Below are 11,015 nucleotides of genomic sequence, written 5' to 3' on the forward strand. Positions count from 1 at the left end.
ATACCATCAGTTGTTCATCATGAAATCAGAATTGACAGTTCTTTTTATGGAATATTGCAGTATTTATATGCCCTCATATTCTTTACTCAAAATCACTTCCCCTCCCTCTTGCAGCGACATCTCTGATGATGTGTTTACTGGCAACCTATCAATCCAACGATAATATCAATTCCCGAAGGACAAAATCAGTTCCGCCCTACAATTTTTCTTGTTCAAGATGCCGTTTCACTTGGATATAAGACTATTGTAACTTCTGTTTCATGCCGACTTTAATTAGAGGGTCAGACCACACATAGTCAAATAGTCTTACCAGCTGAGATAATACTATCAGTTGTGTTCATGCACTTTTTAAACTCTGACCTGTTAGCTATGGCTTTGTTTCTCTCCACAGAAGGCTTACTTTTGTTATAGTCTTGTCTCTCACCTGAAGCTCACATGAGGCTTAATGTAAAAATCTTTTTAAAAATGACCATATATGTCATCAAGTTAGAACTGATTTCAATGCCAAATGTTTCATTTTTAAAGCACTTTATTGACACATAAAACAGTGAGAATGTACAGGCATTTTTATAACATTACACCTTATAGTCTAATAGATGTTTTTATCAATATTTAAAGAACATTATATTTTGTACATCATTTTGATAGTGATTACAGCACACACTGTGAGCAATTTATTTTCCGGCTTGCTATGTACAGTTAAATAAAATAAATGATAAAAAAATCAGTAAGTGACTGACCCGTTTATGAAGAAAAAATCATTTTGGGGACATATGAAAGAAGGGGAAGGTAAGCGGGGGTAAAATTGGAGTTGAACATTAATTTAATGTAAAATTGAATCGTGATCATCATAAGCTGTTTGATATGCTTCAGTACATGGAGACTCCACAACGAGACGCCTATAGCCGGTTTCATTGTTTCTTTACATAAATGTACTGTGCTAATACCATGGTACAGTGATGGTATCAGATGGTAATTCAGTACTTTGATATGTACTATGGTACTAAACACACCATATTAATGTACAATTTACATGGTACTCCATGGTACTTCAAAGAATACTAATAATATGTCCAAAAACATATTTTTCCAATGAACATGTCTGTAGTGTTGTTTCTTTTTCACCGTGTGTCAGAGTGTTTAAAGCTCAAATACAGAGAGCTGACCATCGTAGCCTCATCAGGCAGTGACTCCTTCATGTCTGTGTGTTTCATGCACAGGAGAGTTCCCAACAGTTTGGGGAACTTCACAGTGAAAAGCAGGTAAATACACGGATTGGCAACACTGTTCAGGCTGGCCAGCAACATGAGGATGGTGAAGGTTGCAGCTGAAAGATAAAATTGATATACTGTTAGATACAAGAAATTACATTCGATTACATTCTCAATAAATGCCCCTAAACATGATTTAGCAGTGCTGTGTGTAACATGGGGTAAGTTGGAACTCCCTCGGTAGAAATTGCGATCCGGGGGGGAGAAATGGGAACGCGGGGGCACCACGATGCAACCGCAAAGGGCACTTTCACTTTCGCAATCAAGGGGATAGGGGCTCAAGACCCCCCGCCCCCCCTCCTCCCCCTGTGCACACCACTGGAACTGTACATATCTGATATATGGACTTGGACACAGTCACCTCTGATAACAGATTAGGCTACTCTAAATTATAGGCTAATGCAGAAACATGCATTTTCTGTAAAGCTGCTTTGAAACAATAGGGCTTTTCACAATGCGCTTAACCCCGGGTTATCGTTATCTTAAACACTGCTTTTAACCCTGGTTAAAGGAGCATTTCAAACTTGTAATTTAGATGCGGGGTTAGAACAGCTTTTTACCCGGGGTTATGAAACCCTGTTCTGGAGCTTATGTGGTGTTAACCCTGCATTGTGGAGCCAAATTTGTACAGTGTGAAACGATGCAGTGTTAGAATGTTACAACTAGATGCTTAGCAACCGACAACCAATCGCGTGCCTTAGATTCAAGCGCCTTGGGCAGACATGGAAACACCGCGCAATGTAAACAGTCGTTTCTGTGTATGATAGGAAAAATTTGTGTAGGCTAATATGAGGACGGGCAACGCTAGAAGCCTTTATGTAAACAGGTCACGTGCTGCGTTTGTCCTGACACCGCGAATATTCAAATAAGGAATTTAACCAGCGGGGTTTAGAAATGTGCAATGTGAAACGGCAGCTTACGAATACCCAGGATTATCTGTTAACCCCGGGTATATTATGAGGACAACATGAATAAAGATAACCCAGGATTCCGTTTACCCAGGGTTTAGAATGACCCAGGGTTAACTATTTCAAGTGTGAAAAGCCCTAATATATCGGTATTGTGAAAAGCGCTATACAAATACATGTGAAATTAATTGAATAATGTAATACAGTATATGTTATTAAAAACAGTAGGCTAATATTGTGAAATAGCCTATTATAATTTCAAAGAACGGTTTTCTATTTGAATATATTTTAAAATAATTTGTGTTGGCATAACTGAATTTTCAGCAGCCATTACTCGTCTTCAGTGTCACGTGATATTATTTTAAATTATAATAATATTTGACAATATTACTGTTTTTACTAAATGTATGAACAAATAAATGCAACCTTGGTGAATATATGAGACTTCTTTCAAAAACTTAGAAAAAAATCTTAATTATTCCAAACTTTTGACAAGTGTACATAGTAAAACACTTAAATATAGGCTACACTAATTTAGGATAGATAGATAGATTGATTGATTGATTGATTGATTATGGAGGCATATAACTATTTCAACCATTTTTACCTTTTGATTAAGATGGTACGTGTAATTTATTAACACTTAATGACCCAAACGTATTTTGTTAGAAGACTTTCTCTTACTCTCAGTCGGAGCTTCGGCGTCCCACACAGACCACAGCTGCACGGTGAAGAACGGAGCCCAGCACACGGTGTAGGCGAGCACGATCACCACTGTCATCTTCACGGTCTTAATCCGAGATTTGGACACAAACACTACGTTGCTGGCTCTAGAGGAATAAGAGTGCGGGTGTCCATCACCTCCCTGCTGCTGCTGCTGCTGCGTCTTCAGGTACAGGTTGATCTGGAGCGCGCGACAGATGCGCACCTGGCACACCGTCACAGTAATGATGGGCACCAGAAATATCACCAGTGTCGTCCACGTCACGTACGCTTTAGGTCCCCACGGCTGAATAAACTCTGCCCAGCAGTCGTAGACACCCGGGGCGATTTGAACCCTGGAGAAAATAAACAGTTGAGGGACGCTGAAGACGAACGACACGAGCCACGCGACGCACACAGGCAGGTTCCAGCGCGCGCGCCTCCTCTGGAAAGTCACCATGGGGTTGCAGATCGCCTGATAACGGTCCACCGTCATCACAACTATCATGTAAGTGGAGGCGAACATGCCGACGATCTGCAGATACTTGACCAAACGACATACGAGGTCAGGACCGATGAAACGATCTGTTATGTCCCACATGAGCTGAGGACACACCTGGAAGAAAGCGACCACCAGGTCCGCCAAGCAGAGATGGGTCACAAACACACGCATCCTGGACATCTGCTGTCTCTTCCTCCACAGAACAAGCAGCAGACCGAAGTTCAGAGTTGATGCGGAGAGAAAAATGACGCTCAGCAGCGCGATCTCGATTTGAGCCAAGCGCTCGTTCCGGGGCTCATCTCCGGTGACTTCCATCTCCAAAGTTGCGTTGCTTAAGTTTAATGCGAAGAAAGACATTATCTTATTATTTGTAGATCTCTTAAAAATAATTCAAGTTCAGAACCTGCAGTCCAACTGACCCTGTGCACACAAGACAGTATTCACGAGTCTGCGCATCTTTAGTGTGTGCGCGTGAGTGAAGAGTAGAGGTTTATATGTGGGTCTGGTGGATGGAGGGTGGGTCTTTCATTCAGAATTACTCATGAACAAAATGGCATTCAGAAATCTACAAGCTGAAAAGATGAACTATGAATTCATTAGACAAAGACACTCACTCAGACAGTTTTGCTTAATAAAGAAGTCTAGAAAATATCGACTCTTGGTTTCGATGCACTTTGCCAAAAATCGTCACTATGAAAAACACTAAAGATTCATGTAAAAACAGAAAACCTCTAGAGACGAAAAATATAAAAATATGCGAGAAACTTAATAATTCATGTATTCCATATTTTAGGGTTTGACGAGCTATAATAAGGTTTTCTGGGGGTTTTTTATGGGCTCTTTGCTGTTTTTCCAAAGTGTTGATTTTTTTTTTTTTTTCCGTGGGGGGTCAATATGACCCCAACACAAAAGTTGTAATAAAATTTGTAAAGCCTTTCTAAAACACAACTATGTGGTGTAACTTTGCATGCATGACCGTAAATGAAAAATATCCACTACATTTAAAAATTAGTTTAACCAGTGTTTCAAGCAGTTGAAATTCGAATAGGGGTTGAATTGATCCCATCAGGGATATATATACAGTGACTTGCGAAAGTATTCAAACCCCTTAATTTTTTTTTTTTTTTTTTTCACATTTTATGTTGCTGCCTTATGTTAAACTACTTTAAAATTACTTTTTTTTTTCTTTCACATTAATCTACACTCCATACACCATAATGACAAAGCAAAAACAGATCTGTGATAACTTTGCAAATGTATTAAAAATAAAAAACTTAATTCAAACCCTTTTCTGGGATACTTATATAATTTAACTCGGGAGCACTACAATTTTGCTTGTAGATGTTACTACACTACTACACAGGAGTTAACCTGTGGCAAATTCAATTGAATGGGTATTATTTGGAAAGGCATACACCTCTCAATAAAAGGTCTAACAGCTGAAAAAGCATATCAGAGCAAAAACCAAGCAATGAGGTCAAAGGAACTGCCTGTAGTGCTTAAAGACAGAATTGTATCAAGTCACAGATCTGAGGAAGACTACAAAAAAAAAAAAAAAACCCTGCTGTATTGAAGGTTCACAGAAGCATGTAGCCTCCATAATCCTTAACAGAAGAAGTTTGGAACAACTAGGACTCTTCCTAGAGCTGGCCTCCTGACCAAACTGAGCAATCAATAGAGAAGAGCCTTGGTTAGAGTGGTGACCCAGAAGCTGATGGTCACTCTGGTTAAGCTCCATGATCATTTATGGAGATGGGAGAAATTTACAGATGGACAAACATCACTACAACACTCCACTTATCTGGGCCTTATGGCAGAGTGGCAAGACTCAAGCCTTTTCTCAGTGAAGACACATGAAAACACACTTGGAACTTGCAAAAAAGCACCTAAAGGACTCTCTCAGACTGTGAGAAACAATATTCTCTGGCCCGATGAACCTCAGTTCCCAAGCATCATGTATGGAGGAAACCAGGCACTGCTCTTCACCTGTACAATACCATCCCAACAGTAAAGTGTGGTGGTGGCAGTATCATGCTTTGGGGGTGTTTTTCAGTGGCAGGGAATAGGGGACTCGTCAGGACCTCGGACAGGGCAGAAGGTGAACTTTCCATCAGGAAAATGACCCTAAGCACACAGCTAAGACAATGCAAGTGTGGCTTAAGGACAACTCTGTGAATGTCCTTGAGTGCTCAGCCAGAGCCTGGGCTTAAACCCAGTCGAACATCCCTGGAGAAACCTGAAAATGGCTGTCCACCGACGTTCCCCATTCAATCTGACAGAGCTTGAGTGGATCTGAGGAGAAGAATGGGAGAAAATCGCCAAAGGCAGATGTGCAAAACTTGTCACATTATAACCAAAAAGACTTAAGGCTGTAAATTTTCAATAAATTTGCAATGTTAATGATGATAGAATTTTCTTTTTGGGTGTACTATCCCTTTAATTTTGACACCTTTACATTGTCTTTGACTCTTGTAAAGCTGTGGAGATATATAAAAACAGTTAAAATTAGAAATAATCAATGGTAAAAATGATGTGACACAGCTTACCCCAAACATCCATCAATGTGAAACCATTATCATATTAAGTCTTCAAAAATAATACTCAAATATCCAAATTATTACTCAAGTAATCTCAGATCATCCATGGACTTAAAACAAGACATCACATCTCTGTAATACTTGATGTGTGCTACTTTATTTCAAAGTAAACACCTGAAGGGTTGGTTACATAACCATCGAATAACTATGAACTGTTGACAAAAGGAATATAATTTTTCCTCATATTGAAACCATGGCTACGTCTTCATATGCGAAGATGTCATCTCTGCAGGAGAGCTAAATCACTCTCTTGACTATAATAATTACACCACTTCACTACTCTTCTGAAAGGGCAAAATCCCACATCAAATTAAAAACAATCAAAATGAAATTGCATCCTGTCATTCAATTTAGATGCATCCTTGTTCAAACCAATTATATTAATGAATAAATGAAAGATATTATGTCAAACTAAATCACCATTTATAAAAGGAAAATGATAGGGAACTTAATTATAAAAAAAAAAAAAAAGAAAGAATGCTTTTTAGAGAGTGATTATGATGCCCATGGTTCAGTGTTGGGGTAAATGCTCCATATGTTAAGCGTTCTAAATCTCACAATGCATGCTTTGATATTCCAAGACATTTTCTACATCCCAAAAACAGCCATTACAAACTCCCGTGATAGCAACCATAGATATTCCTTAGCCTTTTGCAGCATTGTATCTTCAAAGCCACAGGACAAAATAATAAGTGTTATACAAGTACTCCATACAGCCCTGATGGTTCCTCCGTTGACACTATGGAGGTCCACCTTGTGTACACAGACTCATAATGCATTATAGAACATGCATGCAGAGACAATAGCACTTCTGACACTAGTATGTTTCCTTGTCTGACATCAGGATCTGCTGAGGTTGGCCAAAAGTTCCTCTTTGCTCATCTTATAGCGGCTCTTCTTCCACACATCCCTAAGCTCCTGAAGGATTGTGCCGATCTCTTTACCCGAGGTAATGCCCAGCTTGCGCAGGTCATGCCCACTCACAGGGAAGCGGGGGATGGACCACTTTCTCAGCTCATCTAAAAGTTTCTTTTCTCCCTGATACTTCAGAAGCTCCAGTACTTTACTCTGGGTGTCCGGCTCTCGAGACTGCAATGGGGAAAAAAAATTATATATTGAGATATATATATATATATTTTTTTTTTTTTTTTTTTTTTTTTTTATTATATAGTAATTTTTGTTGTACAGTCTTAATGATTATGGGGATAAAGCGGGTCTTCCTAGTGTCTGACAAACATTTTTTTCTATGTCAAAATTATTTAAATGGATTAAATTAATGTACAGCAACTGATGTACTGACATTTTTGTACTAAATATTAGAGAGGGAGCCCAGGGAGGAAATGTACATACATCAATAATGAAATCTGTGTACGGTTTCAAGCTGTCATGCTGATCCTGTCCCTTAACGAGATCTTTTCTGTATCTGACCAGAAAGAGGCCCAGGTTTTTCTCTTCTCTGGACAGCTTCAGTCGCAGATCCAGTTTCTCCACATCCTCCTGGCTTCGGAACAGAGCAGCCAGGATAGTCATGGGTTTAGGAGAGCTGTCTTCAGCCCTCTGCCAGACCTGCTTCATCTCTCCAACATTGCCATCTGCTGGAAGACCTGCAGGGAAACACACAGCATGTCAGAATATTTATATGTTTTGATCTAACAAAATAAGTACTTTAAAAAAATGCATATATATATATAACAATACATATTTACACACACACACACACACACATACATCTATAAAAATATAGTAAAATATATAATCTAGTTTAAATTACATGTTCACACACAGATATATTTTTCATAAAAAAAAACCTTTTACACTATTTTCTAACAAAAAAAAAAAACAGTCTTGTGTAACAAACTTTTAGACAAAAATTGTGTAACCACAAGGTAATGTTTTTTTTTTTTTTTTTTACAATCTCTGAAAGTTAAATTCATTTTTATGCTCCACAATTGCATTTTTGAACAGAAGATAGATGATCCAGAGAGAGCAGTTGTCATGTAGGCTATAGGTATGAAACAGCTTCACAAACAGTCTTTTCAACCACACATAATCATTATTTTTGTTTGTTACAATAATTCAAATTGTCACAGAAGTACTGGGAAAAAGTTTATAGTTTGGATATAAAAACACTGCTGTCTATGGTAGCGATCAAAATAGAGTAGGGACGGTTGTCTTGAACCGAGCCAAGCGTGATTGTAAAACACCGTTTGAAAGTAATGACGCTTCAAATAAAGATTGTATCAATTACATTGTTACACCAGTAGGTGGCGACAAGTGACTGTTAAAAAATTTTTTATTTGTCATTGAATCAATCATTCATTCATCCAGTAAAAGAGGCTGCTCATTGCAGAGCCAATGAGTGAAGCTAGACGGACCAACCACACCCTATCTTACCCATAACCCTATCGCTAAACACAACTCGACCCATTAGGTCCACGAAGGTGGAGCTGGACTAGGACAAGCTCCAACCATTACGTCCAGAGAGGGGGAGCTGGATGACATTTGGCTCTAGAGTGAGCACCACTTGTCCAGTAATGAAACAAGTGAAGTCTTCATGAGTCATTGAATCATTCATCCGATTTAAAAATATATTAATAATAATTCATTTAAATAATTAAATATTTTTATTATTGTAGCTACAATATTGTAGCTACAATTTGTCAGAACCTCTAGTAAACTACATATTTTGTTTAGTTGTCTATAGAATCGTGGGAGAATTGTGATCTCTATTTTTGACACACAAACACAAAAAATATATATATATTCTCTATTTATCCAGCACTAATAGACAGATAAATAACTGACTGACAGACAGAGAGACATAGATAGACTTAATCTTTTCAGTCACAGTTTCTAACAAATTTCTCTATTTCTTAGTTTCTCACCTGTGTACTGGGCTAGGCCTAACTCATAGATAAGGTCCAGCAGGTGACCAGCATGGTTTCCAACCAGCATCTTCTTCAGCTCCACCCAGATCCTCTCACCTGAGATAACAGCCAATCCTTTGGCATTCTCTCTTATTGCCTCAAGAGTCTCAGGTTCATGTTGCCCAGGCTCAGCTGCCACCCGCCCATAGAATCTATAGAGCAATCAGACCAAAAATGTAAAGATAAACCACATGAGCCATTCATAGGCTAAACAGTGGACTTCAATATTTATTAAAAAATATTTAGAACATTTAAAACTCTATTATAATTTATTCACCTTCATATTGTTTCAAACATGTATTTCTTTCCAGCTACTTTCTATCAAGATACTGTAACAGCATATAATTACCTGAAATATCTTAAAATTCGAAGGTAGTCCTCTTGGATCCGTAGCGAGGCACTGCCGACAAACCTTACTTTCCTGTTCTTGAGGTCCTCATATCCTTGGAAATAATCATACAGAGTCCCATCCAGCCCTATAAAAACACAATAGGCTAAATATTAATGATTCCAAAGTCCTGTAAAAGTCAACATTAATGAGGAATTCATTTATTAAATCGCAAGGCTCATTCAGGTGAAATATCTTACCAAGAAACATGGAGTTGATGGTGAGGTCTCTGCGCTCTGCATCCTTCTGCCAGTCAGTGGTAAACTCCACTTCTGCGTGCCGCCCATCGGTCTGCACATCCACTCGCAAAGTGGTCACTTCAAAGTTCTCGTTATGAAGCTATATAATGTATAATGTACCAAAACAGATCAACTAAACCCACTGCAGAAGTTTAAAAGAGGTTTGACAAAAGGTAAAATGTTTTAGGAATATCAATATAAAATTCTTCACTTTACCCTGGCAGTAATGGTCCCATGTTTCTCTCCTTTATTGTTTATCATTCTGACTCCTGCTGTCTGGAAAATGCCCTTCATTTCCTCTGGAGTGGCTGTGGTGGCAAAATCTACATCTTCAGGCCGGTTTCCGGAAAGAAGGTCCCGCACCGCCCCTCCTGCAATCCTCAGCTCAAACTGGTTCTTTTCAAATATTTCTATATATCATAAAAAATATATCACGTTCCTTGGTAGTACAAAGTAAATAGCATTGTATATGAAACTGGTAATCATTCAAAAGTTTGGACATGCGACACCTGACTGAATGAACCATGTTATGTCATAGTTTTGTTATGGTGACTTTACTATTATTGTAAAATGTGAAAATACTATTAATAGACAATGAGTAGGTGTGTACAAACTTCTCACTAGTACTGTATATCAAAGTGAGGTAATGGTAAAGTGGGGATATCATCACTGTACCATGGTACCACTACTGCATTTTTTTTTTTTTTTTAAAGGGTGATAATGGCGTAAGATAAAGTGAGCTTACCAGCAAGGCCAACCAGCCCGTCAGTAAATAAAGACTCAAACTCTTTAGTTTTCAGTTGCATTGTGATTAATGATCTGTGACTCCACGTGAGATGAACTCGGTTGATAAACCTGGGGTTAAGAAATAATTTAGCCCACATCGATGAACCTAAAGACAACAAAGTCATTGTCTATAAATTTCACATGTCATATAATTAATGCTGAATCGTAATTACGTATAAATGGTAGTTTAATTAAGTTAATAGCTTATGACTTCAAGTGACTCTTCCAGGTTAGTTCCCAATGTGATGGGCACACAACGTAAAATTACCAATGATAAAAACACTGTGAGGTTATAACTGGAATTAATGAAAGGCACAATAAATGTACCAAACGTGACATAAAATACTTAATATTTATTCACCTGAGGAAAAACAACAGATGCTATTTTAGCACATCCGTAGTTTCACTCACGCCGTGAGCAGCCATGACAGATATCCGAAAGGGGGCGTGGTCAGGCAACACGGTGTTTCCGGGACAGCTACGTAATGACACTAACAGCCAATGAAAATGGTTTATTTGCTTTTTTTCATGCTCCCACCCAACATGCTGCCTTTAGTACCGGTAATATAAAAAAAATTACATCTCTTGGCAGAAACGCTTTTGGATGTTTTAATTAAATGATGTTAATTAATGTTTATCAGTCAAGTCCTAGGTTCACCACAAATTATTTATCTTGTGCTCACTCGTGGCTTCCC

The 11,015-nt window shown here is 38.4% G+C and overlaps 2 protein-coding genes across 3 annotated transcripts; both read right to left on the reverse strand.

The window, feature by feature from the left end:
- Positions 1 to 533: 533 nt before the first annotated feature.
- On the reverse strand, positions 534 to 5,614 carry avpr2b.1 (arginine vasopressin receptor 2b, tandem duplicate, 1). Its single transcript, XM_051897379.1, has 2 exons — positions 2,864 to 5,614; positions 534 to 1,327 (listed from the first exon to the last, which is right to left on the reverse strand). Exons 1-2 carry the CDS (start codon positions 3,738 to 3,740, stop codon positions 1,122 to 1,124), a joined length of 1,083 nt encoding a protein of 360 aa, XP_051753339.1. The 5' UTR covers positions 3,741 to 5,614; the 3' UTR covers positions 534 to 1,121.
- A 441-nt stretch (positions 5,615 to 6,055) lies between these two features.
- On the reverse strand, positions 6,056 to 10,847 carry trnt1 (tRNA nucleotidyl transferase, CCA-adding, 1). 2 transcript variants are annotated; one of them, XM_051897378.1, is made up of 8 exons: positions 10,682 to 10,847; positions 10,280 to 10,389; positions 9,751 to 9,944; positions 9,496 to 9,634; positions 9,257 to 9,383; positions 8,866 to 9,059; positions 7,331 to 7,584; positions 6,056 to 7,069 (listed from the first exon to the last, which is right to left on the reverse strand). In XM_051897378.1, exons 2-8 carry the CDS (start codon positions 10,338 to 10,340, stop codon positions 6,821 to 6,823), a joined length of 1,218 nt encoding a protein of 405 aa, XP_051753338.1. In that variant the 5' UTR covers positions 10,341 to 10,389; positions 10,682 to 10,847; the 3' UTR covers positions 6,056 to 6,820. The 2 variants fall into 2 exon arrangements, with proteins under 2 accessions (XP_051753338.1, XP_051753337.1); XM_051897377.1 differs by having other exon boundaries at positions 10,280 to 10,426.
- Positions 10,848 to 11,015: the final 168 nt, after the last annotated feature.

This window comes from Ctenopharyngodon idella, chromosome 6, assembly GCF_019924925.1.
Source record: "Ctenopharyngodon idella isolate HZGC_01 chromosome 6, HZGC01, whole genome shotgun sequence".
In the NCBI taxonomy this organism is placed as follows: Eukaryota; Metazoa; Chordata; class Actinopteri; order Cypriniformes; family Xenocyprididae; genus Ctenopharyngodon; species Ctenopharyngodon idella.

Excerpts from the sequence above, each read along its gene's own strand:
- trnt1 (XM_051897377.1), bottom strand. The coding sequence starts at position 10,418 with ATGTGGGCTAAATTATTTCTTAACCCCAGGTTTATCAACCGAGTTCAT. Across the intron at positions 9,060-9,256 it reads CGAATTTTAAGATATTTCAG|ATTCTATGGGCGGGTGGCAG; the intron begins GTAATTATATGC and ends ATTGCTCTATAG. Across the intron at positions 7,585-8,865 it reads AGGCCTAGCCCAGTACACAG|GTCTTCCAGCAGATGGCAAT; the intron begins GTGAGAAACTAA and ends GTTTCCCTGCAG.
- avpr2b.1 (XM_051897379.1), bottom strand. The coding sequence starts at position 3,740 with ATGTCTTTCTTCGCATTAAACTTAAGCAACGCAACTTTGGAGATGGAA. Across the intron at positions 1,328-2,863 it reads CGCCGAAGCTCCGACTGAGA|CTGCAACCTTCACCATCCTC; the intron begins GTAAGAGAAAGT and ends TTTATCTTTCAG.